This window comes from Nerophis lumbriciformis, linkage group LG20 (genome assembly GCF_033978685.3).
Source record: "Nerophis lumbriciformis linkage group LG20, RoL_Nlum_v2.1, whole genome shotgun sequence".
In the NCBI taxonomy this organism is placed as follows: domain Eukaryota; kingdom Metazoa; phylum Chordata; class Actinopteri; order Syngnathiformes; family Syngnathidae; genus Nerophis; species Nerophis lumbriciformis.
In genome coordinates, this window is record NC_084567.2 from 41,710,488 (window position 1) to 41,725,000 (window position 14,513).

The window sequence follows — 14,513 nt, forward strand, 5'->3', positions numbered from 1 at the left end:
CAAGGCTTCTTTCAGGAACAAAAACCTGCGAAATACCACAGAACTCAGCAAACACATTTGGGACCTCAAAGACAATAATGTTGAATATTCAATAACATGGCAAATTCTTGCATCCAGCACACCTTACAATAGTGGTAATAAAAGATGCAACCTATGCTTGAAAGAGAAACTGTTTATTATTTACCGTCCAGACCTGTCATCCCTCAACAAGCGCAGCGAAATTGTAACAACATGCCGCCATAGACGGAAACACCTCCTAGGTAACACATGAGCCAATCACCACGCCCCTAGGCCAGCCTGTACCCACCCACTCTGTGCCCTATATAAACCATGGTATGTGAATGCTCCCATTAAAATCTCCTGATGATTGAGGGAACCCCTCATGAAACAGGCCTGTAGAGATGAAGTAGTCTTGTGATTTTTTTCCCCACACATACATATATATATATATAAAATACTTGACTTGGTGAATCCTAGTTGTAAATATACTCCTCCCCTCTTAACCACGCCCCCAACCACGCCCCGCCCCCAACCTCCCGAAATCGGAGGTCTCAAGGTTGGCAAGTATGATGTAAATCGTCATGAAAATAAAGAAAACGCATTGACTGAGAAGGTGTGTCCAAACGTTTGGCCTGTACTGTGTATATATATATATATATATATATATATATATATATATATATATATATATATATATATTATAAAAACAGCAAAAAAACACATTTGAATAACATAATACCAACAGGTCTTGGCTATTGGAAACTGCAAAAAGACATTTCCTATGGGTGTGAAGGCGTCACAAAGCATCATTTTTTTTTTTGTGTGTGTGTTTTTTTTAACAGCCATCATCAGTGCCTCGGAAAACAGCCTCGTCTTTGTTCTCAAAGTCCAAACAAATAGTTGGGCAGTTGTCGATTTTATTACATATATAGATATATTTATCTTTTTACAATCCAAGTCCTTCTCGGCTGTCGCTGAATACAAAGCAAATGATGGGAATAAGGCAAAGTGTTAGTCCGACTATCCAGGTGTGACTTTAGGGTGGAGGTGGACACGGATTGATTAATTGTGTGACTTCTTTGTTTGTGGGGGGGAACGATAAATAAAAAAGAGCCGCGGGGGTTCCTCATGTTTGATTCAGACCGCATGGATTAGGCGAAAACAATTTTCAAAGCGGTTCAAATCAAAGCTTTTAACGAAGCGGATCGTTTTTCTGCAGGGGGGCGGGGGGGGTGTCATTGAGTCTTTGGCATGACTGTGTAGCTGTATGGGTCACGGTGACAAACACATAGTTGACTGTGTGTGTGTGTGTGTGTGTGTGTGTGTGCTTTCACCAAAGATGGGCCCAAAAGAAGGCCGAAAAAGGAGTGGATGCAGTTGCCAGCCAAACAAATCAGTCAGTGGTGGCTCAATAAAGCCAGCAGGTTCTGTTTGTCAGCGCTGCTCCTATTCTGGCTGCTGATGAAGATGACCACGGCCGGGGGGACGGAGGGAAACGGGGGGAAAGCAAAAAAAAAAGCTCTTCTGGGGAACATCTGTGTCAACCATTGATTGAAAATGCTGCGTGGGGCGTTGTCCGAGTCATCTTGGCGAAGAAGTAAGTGTGTGATGGACAGAAATGATCGATGCACGGCGTCCTCAGAACATGTGCAAAAAGAGATAAAAAAAAAAGAAAAAAAAAAAAGATCCAGCCTCCTCCTCCTCCTCGTCGTCCTCCTCTGCTTCGGGTAGTTTGACATCTGGAAGAAAAGTCAAGAAGAAGTTGTCAGAAAAAATTGTATGGAAATGATCAAAAAACTTTCCGTTCTGAGTTCCCAATGAACCAGACAAGAGGCTGTTTTTGTTGCACCAAGCATAGGCTTGGAAAATTCCATTGTGTACGATGGGAGGAGACGGGAGGGCATACTTTTTCCGGGAGACTCCCGAATTTCAGCGCCTCTCCCGAAAACCATCCATCCATCCATCCATCTTCTTCCGCTTATCCGAGGTCGGGTCGCGGGGGCAGCAGCCTAAGCAGGGAAGCCCAGACTTCCCTCTCCCCAGCCACTTCGTCCAGCTCCTCCCGGGGAATCCCGAGGCGTTCCCAGGCCAGCCGGGAGACATAGTCTTCCCAACGTGTCCTGGGTCTTCCTCGTGGCCTCCTATCGGTCGGACATGCCCTAAACATCTCCTTAGGGAGGCGCTCGGGTGGCATCCTGACCAGATGCCCGAACCACCTCATCTGGCTCCTCTCGATGTGGAGGAGCAGCGGCTTTACTTTGAGCTCCCCCCGGATGACAGAGCTTCTCACCCTATCTCTAAGGGAGAGACCCGCCACCCGGCGGAGGAAACTCATTTCGGCCGCTTGTACCCGTGATCTTGTCCTTTCGGTCATAACCCAAATCTCATGACCATAGGTGAGGATGGGAACGTAGATCGACCGGTAAATTGAGAGCTTTGCCTTCCGGCTCAGCTCCTTCTTCACCACAACGGATCGATACAGCGTCCGCATTACTGAAGACGCCGCACCGATCCGCCTGTCGATCTCACGATCCACTCTTCCCTCACTCGTGAACAAGACTCCGAGGTACTTGAACTCCTCCACTTGGGGCAAGATCTCCTCCCCAACCCGGAGTTGGCACTCCACCCTTTTCCGGGCGAGAACCATGGACTCGGACTTGGAGGTGCTGATTCTCATCCCAGTCGCTTCACACTCAGCTGCGAACCGATCCAGTGAGAGCTGAAGATCCTGGCCAGATGAAGCCATCAGGACCAAATCATCTGCAAAAAGCAGAGACCTAATCCTGCAGCCACCAAACTGGATCCCCTCAACGCCTTGACTGCGCCTAGAAATTCTGTCCATAAAAGTTATGAACAGAATCGGTGACAAAGGGCAGCCTTGGCGGAGTCCAACCCTCACCGGAAACGTGTCCGACTTACTGCCGGCAATGCGAACCAAGCTCTGACACTGATCATACAGGGAGCGGACTGCCACAATCAGACAGTCCGAAACCCCATACTCTCTGAGCACTCCCCACAGGACTTCCCCGAATTTCAGCGCCTCTCCCGAAAACCTCCCGGGACAAATTTTCTCCCAAAAATCTCCCCGAAATTCAGGCGGACCTGAGTGACGTGTCGACAGCCTGTTTTCACGTCCGCTTTCCCACAATATAAACAGCGTGCCTGCCCAATCACGTTATAACTCTAGAATGATCGAGGGCGAATTCTTGGTCCCTTATGTGGGTTTATTGTTAGGCAGTTTCATTAACGTCCTCCCAGCGCGGCAACAACACACAACAACAGCAGTCACGTTTTCGTCTACCGTAAAAGCAGTTCGTCTGCCGTAAACAGCGATGTTGTGACACTCTTAAACAGGACAATACTGCCATCTACTGTGCATGCACATGTGACAATAACATCTAGGGCTTTTAGAGAGTGCAGTGCACAACTGCCCACACAACAAGGGGAATGCATCATCAGAGAGGGTGTTCAGCATGGTTGGAAAAATAGTGACAGAGAATAGAACAAGGATGGACAATTCAACCCTTAACTCAACAATGAGTAGATGAGTGTTATATGTGTAAATAAATGAACACTGAAATTCAAGTATTTCTCTCATTTATATATATATATATATATATATATATATATATATATATATATATATATATATATATATATATATATATATATATATATATATAATGAAAAAAATAAATAAAAAAAAAATAAAAATATATATATATAGCTAGAATTCACTGAAAGTCAAGTATTTCTTATATATATATATATATATATATATATATATATATATATATATATATATATATAATACTTGACTTGGTGAATTCTAGCTGTAAATATACTCCTCCCCTCTTAACCACGCCCCCACGCCCCCCCACCTCCCGAAATCGGAGGTCTCAAGGTTGGCAAGTATGCGGGAGGGGGTTATCTATTGTCATCCAAGACCTGCCCAGGCTGAAGCCAGGACCAGCCCAAGCCCAAGGCATCTTTTTCTTTTGTGTTAATGTGCCTTCATAGCTTACCAAAGTTGTACTAAAACATTTTGACGGATTTTTGAGCGCCGTGTGTAATGTTCTATATTTTTAATGGAACATACAAAATGTTGGTGTTGTTTACTTGAGTCATATTGCAGTCTACATGTATCTCTTATGTGTGACTGCCATCATATTGCAGTTGACACAAATCTCTTATGTGTGACTGCCATCATATTGCGGTCGACACGTATCTCTTATGTGTGACTGCCATCATATTGTAGTTGACACAAATCTCTTATGTGTGACTGCCATCTTATTGCGGTCGACACGTATCTCTTATGTGTGACTGCCATCATATTGCAGTCGACATGTATTTCTTATGTGTGACTGCCATCATGTTGCAGTTGACACAAATCTCTTATGTGTGACCGCCATCATATTGCAGTCGACATGTATCTCTTATGTGTGACCGCCATCATATTGCAGTCTACATGTATCTCTTATGTGTGACTGCCATCATATTGCAGTTGACACAAATCTCTTATGTGTGACTGCCATCATTTTGCAGTCTACACATATCTCTTATGTGTGACTGCCATCATATTGCAGTCTACACATATCTCTTATGTGTGACTGCCATCATATTGCAGTCGACATGTATCTCTTATGTGTGACCGCCATCATATTGCAGTCCACACGTATCTCTTATGTGTGACTGCCATCATATTGCAGTCGACACATATCTCTTATGTGTGACCACCATCATATTGCAGTCTACGCATATCTCTTATGTGTGACTGCCATCATATTGCAGTTGACACAAATCTCTTATGTGTGACTGCCATCATATTGCAGTCGACACAAATCTCTTATGTGTGACCGCCATCATATTGCAGTCTACGCATATCTCTTTTGTGTGACAGCCATCATATTGCAGTTGACACAAATCTCTTATGTGTGACTGCCATCATATTGCAGTCTACACGTATCTCTTATGTGTGACTGCCATCAAATTGCAGTCTACACATATCTCTCATGTGTGACTGCCATCATATTGCAGTCTACACGTATCTCTTATGGGTGACTGCCATCATATTGCAGTTGACACAAATCTCCTATGTGTGACTGCCATCATATTGCAGTCTACACATATCTCTTATGTGTGACTGCCATCATATTGCAGTTGACACAAATCTCTTATGTGTGACCGCCATCATATTGCAGTTGACACAAATCTCTTATGTGTGACTGCCATCATATTGCAGTGTACACATATCTCTTATGTGTGACTGCCATCATATTGCACGTGACACAAATCTCTTATGTGTGAGTGCCATCATATTGCAGTCCACACATACCTCTTATGTGTGACTGCCATCATATTGCGGTCTACACGTATCTCTTATGTGTGACCGCCATCATATTGCAATCGACACAAATCTCTTATGTGTGACTGCCATCATATTGCAGTTGACACAAATCTCTTATGTGTGACTGCCATCATATTGCAGTCTACACGTATCTCTTATGTGTGACTGCCATCATATTGCAGTTGACACACATCTCTTATGTGTGACTGCCATCATATTGCAGTCTACATGTATCTCTTATGTGTGACTGCCATCATATTGCAGTTGACACAAATCTCTTATGTGTGACTGCCATCATATTGCAGTCTAGACATATCTCTTATGTGTGACTGCCATCATATTGTGGTCTACACATATCTCTTATGTGTGACTGCCATCATATTGCAGTCGACACAAATCTCTTATGTGTGACTGCCATCATATTGCAGTCTACACATATCTCTTATGTGTGACCGCCATCATATTGCGGTCGACACGTATCTCTTATGTGTGACTGCCATCATATTGCAGTTGACACAAATCTCTTATGTGTGACTGCCATCATATTGCAGTCTACACGTATCTCTTATGTGTGACCACCATCATATTGCAGTCCACACGTATCTCTTATGTGTGACTGCCATCATATTGCAGTTGACACAAATCTCTTATGTGTGACTGCCATCATATTGCAGTCTACACGTATCTCTTATGTGTGACCGCCATCATATTGCGGTCTACACGTATCTCTTATGTGTGACTGCCATCATATTGCAGTCTACACATATCTCTTATGTGTGACTGCCGTCATATTGCAGTTGACACAAATCTCTTATGTGTGACTGCCATCATATTGCACGTGACACAAATCTCTTATGTGTGAGTGCCATCATATTGCAGTCGACATGTATCTCTTATGTGTGACCGCCATCAAATTGCAGTCTACACATATCTCTTATGTGTGACTGCCATCGTATTGCAGTCGACATGTATCTCTTATGTGTGACCGCCATCATATTGCAGTCTACACAAATCTCTTATGTGTGACTGCCATCATATTGCAGTCTACACGTATCTCTTATGTGTGACCGCCATCATATTGCAGTCTACGCATATCTCTTATGTGTGACTGCCATCATATTGCAGTTGACACAAATCTCTTATGTGTGACTGCCATCATATTGCAGCCTAGACATATCTCTTATGTGTGACTGCCATCATGTTGCACTTGACACAAATCTCTTATGTGTGACTGCCATCTTATTGCGGTCTACACGTATATCTTATGTGTTGCCGCCATCTACTGGTCACACTTACCATTACACCATGTACCAAATAAAATAGCTTCGAGGTCGGTAAGCACAACCAGAATTATGCCGTACATTAGGCGCACCGTGTTATAAGGCGCACTGTCGAGTTTTGAGAAAATGAAAGGATTTTAAGTGCGCCTTATAGTCTGAAAAATACAATAAATGTAAATAAATTTGAGTTTTTTTCCCCACAATAACCTGGCTTTACTTTCCAAAAATCCTGAGCTGTTTGGTTGACACAACATACAAAAAAACCAAAAAAAAAACCATTTCGTCACATGTCCTTCCAGCGAGTCTATACTTAGTAGTCATTGCGCAACACGCACATCTTCTAAAAGGACACACACCATTACGGCACGATTTATAGTGTAAAAGCCATGAAATAAATGAAATGGGACAGCTTTAGATTGGATTTTGCTTCAGTCCCTTTGGGGGGTTTTCATGGGGGGGGAGAAGAAGAAGAAGAACTCCCTCCTCAGCTGGGGGGTAAAACACACACACACAATCTGGCTAAATGTGCTCTTGTCGGCAATAGACATGCGTCGCCCGGCTGATGTGTGACTGAAGGGCTGAGTCCAGAATCAATTCAAATATGAGGGGGTCCTGACTCAGTTACAAGTGCTGTGTGTGTGTGTTCTTGTATTTCTACCCTTCTTGAGACATGAAGAAGGAAAAGTATCTTCCATATGAGGAGGTGTGAACAAGTGATGACATAAATCAATAACATTGCATCTAATAGACAATGTCTCATTTGCACCCCCTGCTGGTCAACATGAGGGTGGTCCCAAAAAGGAGGGATTTTTCGCATTGACTGTGTGTCGCTTTTAAAAGTGCTCCCCCTCTGGCCAACATATGAAATAACAAGTGCGTGTAAAAATTTTGAAGTGCTCCCCATCTGGCCAACATATGAAATAACAAGTGTGTGTACAAATTTAAGTGCTGCCCATCCGGTCAACATATGAAATAACAAGTGTGTGTGAAAATTTGAAGTGCTCTCCGTCTGGCCAACATATGTAATAACAAGTGTGTGTACAAATTTGAAGTGCTCCCCCTCTGGTCAACATATGAAATAACAAGTGTGTGTACAAATTTGAAGTGCCCCCCCTCTGGTCAACATATAAAATAACAAGTGTGTGTAAAAATTTGAAGTGTTCCCATCTGGTCAACATATAATAACAAGTGTGTGTACACATTTGAAGTGCTCCCCCTCTGGTCAACATACGAAAAAACAAGTGTGTGTACAAATTTGAAGTGCTCCCCCTCTGGTCAACATATAAAATAACAAGTGTGTGTAAAAATTTGAAGTGTTCCCATCTGGTCAACATATAATAACAAGTGTGTGTACAAATTTGAAGTGCTCCCCCTCTGGTCAGCATATAAAATAACAAGTGTGTGTAACAATTTGAAGTGTTCCCATCTGGTCAACATATGAAATAACAAGTGTGTGTACAAATTTGAAGTGCTCCCCCTCTGGTCAACATACGAAATAACAAGTGTGTGTACAAATTTGAAGTGCTCCCCCTCTGGTCAACATATGAAATAACAAGTGTGTGTAAAAAATTGAAGTGTTCCCATCTGGTCAATATATAGTAACAAGTGTGTGTACAAATTTGAAGTGCTCCCCCTCTGGTCAACATATAAAATAACAAGTGTGTGTACAAATTTGAAGTGTTCCCATCTGGTCAACATATAATAACAAGTGTGTGTAAAAATTTGAAGTGTTCCCTCTCTGGCCAACATATGAAATAACAAGTGTGTGTAAAATTTTGAAGTGATCCCCCTCTGGTCAACATACGAAATAACAAGTGTGTGTACGAATTTGAAGTGCTCCCCCTCTGGTCAACATATGAAATAACAAGTGTGTGTGAAAATTTGAAGTGCTCTCCCTCTGGCCAACATATGTAATAACAAGTGTGTGTACAAATTTGAAGTGCTCCCCCTCTGGTCAACATATAAAATAACAAGTGTGTGTAAAAATTTGAAGTGTTCCCATCTGGTCAACATATAAAAACAAATGTGTGTGAAAATTCAAAGTGCTCTCCCTCTGGCCAACATATGTAATAACAAGTGTGTGTACAAATTTGAAGTGCTCCCCCTCTGGTCAACATATGAAATAACAAGTGTGTGTACAAATTTGAAGTGTTCCCATCTGGTCAACATATAATAACAAGTGTGTGTACAAATTTGAAGTGCTCCCCCTCTGGTCAACATATGAAATAACAAGTGCGTGTACAAATTTGAAGTGCTCCCCCTCTGGCCAACATATGAAATAACAAGTGTGTGTAAAAATTTGAAGTGCTCCCCCTCTGGTCAACATATGAAATAACAAGTGTGTGTAAGAAATTTGAAGTGCTCCCCCTCTGGTCAACATATATAATATCAAGTGTGTGTAAAAAATTGAAGTGTTCCCTTCTGGTCAACATATAATAACAAGTGTGTGTACAAATTTGAAGAGCTCCCCCTCTGGCCAACATATGTAATAACAAGTGTGTGTAAAAATTTGAAGTGTTCCCTCTCTGGCCAACATATGAAATAACAAATGTGTGTACAAATTTGAAGTGCTCCCCCTCTGGTCAACATACGAAATAACAAGTGTGTGTACAAATTTGAAGTGCTCCCCCTCTGGTCAACATATGAAATAACAAGTGTGTGTAAAAAATTTGAAGTGTTCCCATCTGGTCAACATATAATAACAAGTGTGTGTACAAATTTGAAGAACTCCCGCTCTGGTCAACATATGAAATAACAAGTGTGTGTACAAATTTGAAGTGCTCCCCCTCTGGTCAACATATGAAATAACAAGTGTGTGTACAAATTTGAAGTGCTCCCTCTCTGGTCAACATATGAAATAACAAGTGCGTGTAAAAATTTGAAGTGTTCCCATCTGGTCAACATATAATAACAAGTGTGTGTACAAATTTGAAGTGCTCCCCCTCTGGTCAACATATGAAATAACAAGTGCGTGTACAAATTTGAAGTGTTCCCCCTCTGGCCAACATATGAAATAACAAGTGTGTGTAAGAAATTGAAATGCGCCCCTTTTGGCCAAAATAGATAAAAATCATTAAGTAAACATGTATATAGAGACATACTGTAATAACTTGAAGTAAATAATGAAGATTAAAAAATAATTGCAAACAAAATATTTAAATTTTTTAATTTTTTTACTAAAAGCAGTGTTTCTCACAATGTGTCAACTTTTTTCTTATAAAATTGGGAACAATTCCTCATATTCTTTTTGCTTCTGTAATATTGCAACATTTTCTCGTAAAATCATTACGTCTTTATGTAAATTACTTTTTTTAATGCAAAATGGTGACATTTCTCATATAAAATTCTGAGTTTTATCACAATATTGCCAATTTTTTTTGTTGTTCTTGTAAAATAGTGACATTTTTGAGTAAAATCATGACTTTTGTCACGACTATGATAATATCGCGAACATTTGAAAGTTTTCTTATAAAATCGCTTTTAAAAGTGCTCCCCCTCTGGTCAAAATATGAAATAACAAGTGTGTGTGAAACTTTTAAGTGCTCCCTCTCTGGTCAACATATGAAATAACATGTGTGTGTACAAATTTGAAGTGTTCCCTCCCTCTGGCCAACATATGAAATAACAAGTGTGTGTGAAAATTCGAAGTGCTCTCCCTCTGGCCAACATATGTAATAACAAGTGTGTGTAAAAATTTGAAGTGCTCCCCATCTGGTCAACATATGAAATAACAAGTGTGTGTACACATCTGAAGTGCTCCTCCTCTGGTCAACATACGAAATAACAAGTGTGTGTACACATTTGAAGTGCTCCCCCTCTGGTCAACATATAAAATAACAAGTGTGTGTAAAAATTTGAAGTGTTCCCATCTGGTCAACATATAATAACAAGTGTGTGTACAAATTTGAAGTGCTCCCCCTCTGGTCAACATATGAAATAACAAGTGCGTGTAAAAATTTGAGGTGTTCCCCCTCTGGCCAACATATGAAATAACAAGTGTGTGTAAGAAATTGAAATGCGCCCCTTTTGGCCAAAATTGATAAAAATCACTAAGTAAACATGTATATAGAGACATACTGTAATAACTTGAAGTAAATAATGAAGATTAAAAAACAATTGCAAACAAAATATTTAAATGTTTTTATTTTTTTTACTAAAAGCAGTGTTTCTCACAATGTGTCAACTTTTTTCTTATAAAATTGGGAACGATTTCTCATATTCTTTTTGCTTTTCTAATATTGCAAAATTTTCTCGTAAAATCATTACTTCTTTATGTAAATTACTTTTTTTAATGCAAAATGGTGACATTTCTCATATAAAATTCTGAGTTTTATCACAATATTGGCAATTTTTTTTGTTGTTCTTGTAAAATAGTGACATTTTTGAGTAAAATCATGACTTTTGCCACGACTATGATAATATTGCGAACATTTGAAAGCTTTCTTATAAAATTGTGACTTTTGTGGAGTAAAATTACGACTCTTTTCATAAAATTGCCAAAATTGTAAGCTTTTCTGATACAATTGTGACTGTAATTGAGTAAAATTCCAACTTTTATCATCATATTGCACAAATGTTCAGTTTATTTTGGTAAATTTTTGACTTGCGTTGGGTAAAATGACGACTTTTATTATAATACTATCAAAATTCAAAGTTTTTCTTGTGAAATTGTGACCTTTTTCTTGTGAAATTCCAACTCATTTTTCACAACAAGCTTGTTTCTATTTGCATAGTATGTATATATTATTATAATGTTGTAAATACATTAGGTGGTCCTAAAAAGGTAGGCATTTTTCAGAGGTCTCAAGAATGTAAGAAATACAATAATGTGTGTGTGTGTGTGTGTGTGTGTGTGTGTGTGTGTGTGTGTGTGTGTGTGTGTGTGTACTTACTACATGAACAGCAGCAGCATGCCTAACAGCAAAGGCGAGAAGAAGGTGAGGAGCCTGGCAGCTCTGCCCACTGGAGGTTCGGCCTTCTGTGGTGCGTTGGACGACGGTATTGGCGAAGTCTTAGTCTCTGCGGGGGAAACACATCACACCATTTTGATCAATTGTATCCTCCTAAATCAGGCCTGGGGGGGGCCAACATTTAGAGTAACAAATGCGTCTGGGGGCCGGCATATCTACCAATCTATCTATGTATTAGAGATGCGCGGATAGGCAATTATTTCATCCGCAACCGCATCACAAAAGTCGTCAACCATCCGCCATCCACCCGAACTAACATTTAATCAAAACCGCACCCGCCCGCCATCCGCCACCCGCCCGTTGTTATATATCTAATATAGACGATGCAAGGCATTAGTGAGGTTATAAAGCTTTTTGCCTGTTAAAGAAAGGAGACTGATCCAATGCAGCAGAGACATTCAATGCGTGCCACGCTGTCACGGCCCAGACGCACACCAGTGCGCAATCATCTGGGAGCCGCACCTCCAAGCGCGCTCGCGCCACTCAAACTGCTGCAGGCAGCTGCGTTCTATCTTGTTTTAACATCCTGTGGCACTCTTCCGGGATCACGGCGGACGAAACTGCTCATGCTCAGGGTGTTTGTGGAGGTTCGGGGTTTTGCACAAATGTGATGCACCATGTTAGATGTCCCGGTTTTGTGACTGTCGTAGACGTAAACAGCGTCGCAGCTCTTGCAAATCACGTAGCCAGCATTACTATCATCCTGATTTACAACCTCATAAAAACGAGTCCACGCTGAACTTTTCTGGCCTTTTTTTCCCCTGGTCTTTAGTATTCCCTTTTTTTAGTTTGTCGCGTACCACGTTTGCTGCCGGCGTTGCCATCTCTTTTTTTTTTCTTCTTCTGTTGTGGCATATGCTGCAGGTGCCTGCTCGTTTTTCGTATGTGGGTAACAACATTTAACTATGTATATATATTTCCGAATTGGTTTAACTGCCACCCGCCTGAATCTATTTAAAATCTATCCATCCATCCATTTTCTACCGCTTATTCCCTTTGGGGTCGCGGGGGGCGCTGGAGCCTATCTCAGCTACAATCGGGCGGAAGGCGGGGTACACCCTGGACAAGTCGCCACCTCATCGCAGGGCCAACACAGATAGACAGACAACATTCACACTCACATTCACACACTAGGGCCAATTTAGTGTTGCCAATCAACTTATCCCCAGGTGCATGTCTTTGAATATTAAATTGTTCCTTTTCAGCAAGCTTCTCCATGATGTGATCCATCTTGCAATTCAGTTCAGAAATCGCGGATTCCAACCATTGAAATACTTTGTATAATTGAATCTAATTTTTTTTAATTTCAACCGCCCAACCCGACCCGCGGATAAAATCTAATTTTTTTTTATATCAACCGCCCGACCCGCGGATAATCCGCGGACTCCGCGGTTGTGTCCGCAAACCGCGCATCTCTACTATGTATACACACACACACACACACACACACACACACACACACACACACACACACTGGTTATCATTTGGAATGGGGAGCAAGTTTTTGATCATGACTTGTGGGGACCAGCCTTTCTACAGGTTGTGGAGGCATAAAAAAATATGGTGTAAAATGTCCACTGCCCAGTTAGCTCATACACGTCTTTAAATCTCTGGATTGATGAAGTAATGTGCTGATCATTCTTACTAGAGGGTGGTCCCAAAAAGGCTGTATTTCTTGTAAAGTGTATCAAAACGAATATGGAAGCTGGGCAAATAAGATGCCAAAAACCAACCACTTTCATGTGGTATTAGACAGAAAGGAGGAAAAGAGTTAATATGGTTCATGGGGACCACATTTACAAACGTTTGTAAATCATTTCGCATAATTCACACACATTTGTACGTGACTACTGAGGACCATTTAAAAAAAAAAAAAAAGTATTTCTTGTAAAGTGTATCAAAACGAATATGGAAGCTGGACAAATAAGATGCCAAAAACCAACCACTTTCATGTGGTATTAGACAGAAAGGAGGAAAAGAGTTAATATGGTTCATGGGGACCACATTTACAAACGTTTGTAAATGATTTCGCATAATTCACACACATTTGTACGTGACTATTGAGGACCATTTAAAAAAACAAACAAAGTTGAAATGAAATATGACATAATGGTCAGAATGCAGCACTACAGCTGTCCTCTTATAGGAAGTTTCACCACTTAAATGTTCAAGCAAATCCTGCATATTCTGTGACATGACTGAAATCTGCTATTTAGCAGTCATGAAGTTGTCTGCAACTCCAACTAGCATGTATAGAAGGATGGAAAATTCTGAATGTGAATCATACTTTAAGGTAATAATGTAAAAATGTAATAAAAATCACCTAGGCATCTTCAGAATGGATCTGACTATCATTTAAAAAGGGTTCCCTTTAGGGCATACTTGCCAAACCTCCCGGATTTTCCGGGAGACTCCCGAAATTCAGTGCCTCTCCCGAAAACCTCCCGGGACAAATTTTCTCCCGAAAAACTCCCGAAATTCAGGCGGACCTGAGTGACGTGTTGACAACACACAACAACAGTGTCTACCGTAAAGCAGTTCGTCTGCCGTAAACAGCAATGTTGTGACACTTTTAAACAGGACAATACTGCCATCTACTGTACATGCATATGTGACCCACCCATAATGTGTCACATTTTTGTGTTGATTTATTTATTTTATTTTATGGTTTGAATTCGTTTTTGGAGCTGTCATTACACATTTATCAGTATTCACATTGGTCAGTAGGGGGCAGTAGGGCGTTTCTTCCCAATTGAATGCTATCACCTGCAGACCGGAAGTGTCTTGTCATTCTGATGAGCGCGACCAGTCTGTGAACAATTGAAACGTCCTGTGTGCTTTTTCCTCCTGTATAACAGGTTAGTTTTGGTGAATCAACTCACTGAATAATATCCATGTGATCTTTATAAGTTTAAG

The 14,513-nt window shown here is 40.9% G+C and overlaps 1 protein-coding gene across 1 annotated transcript in view; it reads right to left on the minus strand.

Annotated features, from left to right (window-relative positions):
* Positions 1 to 551: 551 nt before the first annotated feature.
* The window catches only part of cntfr (ciliary neurotrophic factor receptor), an 850,210-nt gene continuing 836,248 nt past the window's right edge, over positions 552 to 14,513 (minus strand). Inside the window, exons 10-11 of the mRNA XM_061980911.2 lie at positions 11,520 to 11,646; positions 552 to 1,739 (exon numbers count right to left, since the gene is read on the minus strand). Of these exons, the coding sequence (XP_061836895.1) occupies position 1,739; positions 11,520 to 11,646 (128 nt within the window). The 3' untranslated portion in view covers positions 552 to 1,738. The remainder of the gene's footprint in view (positions 1,740 to 11,519; positions 11,647 to 14,513) is intronic.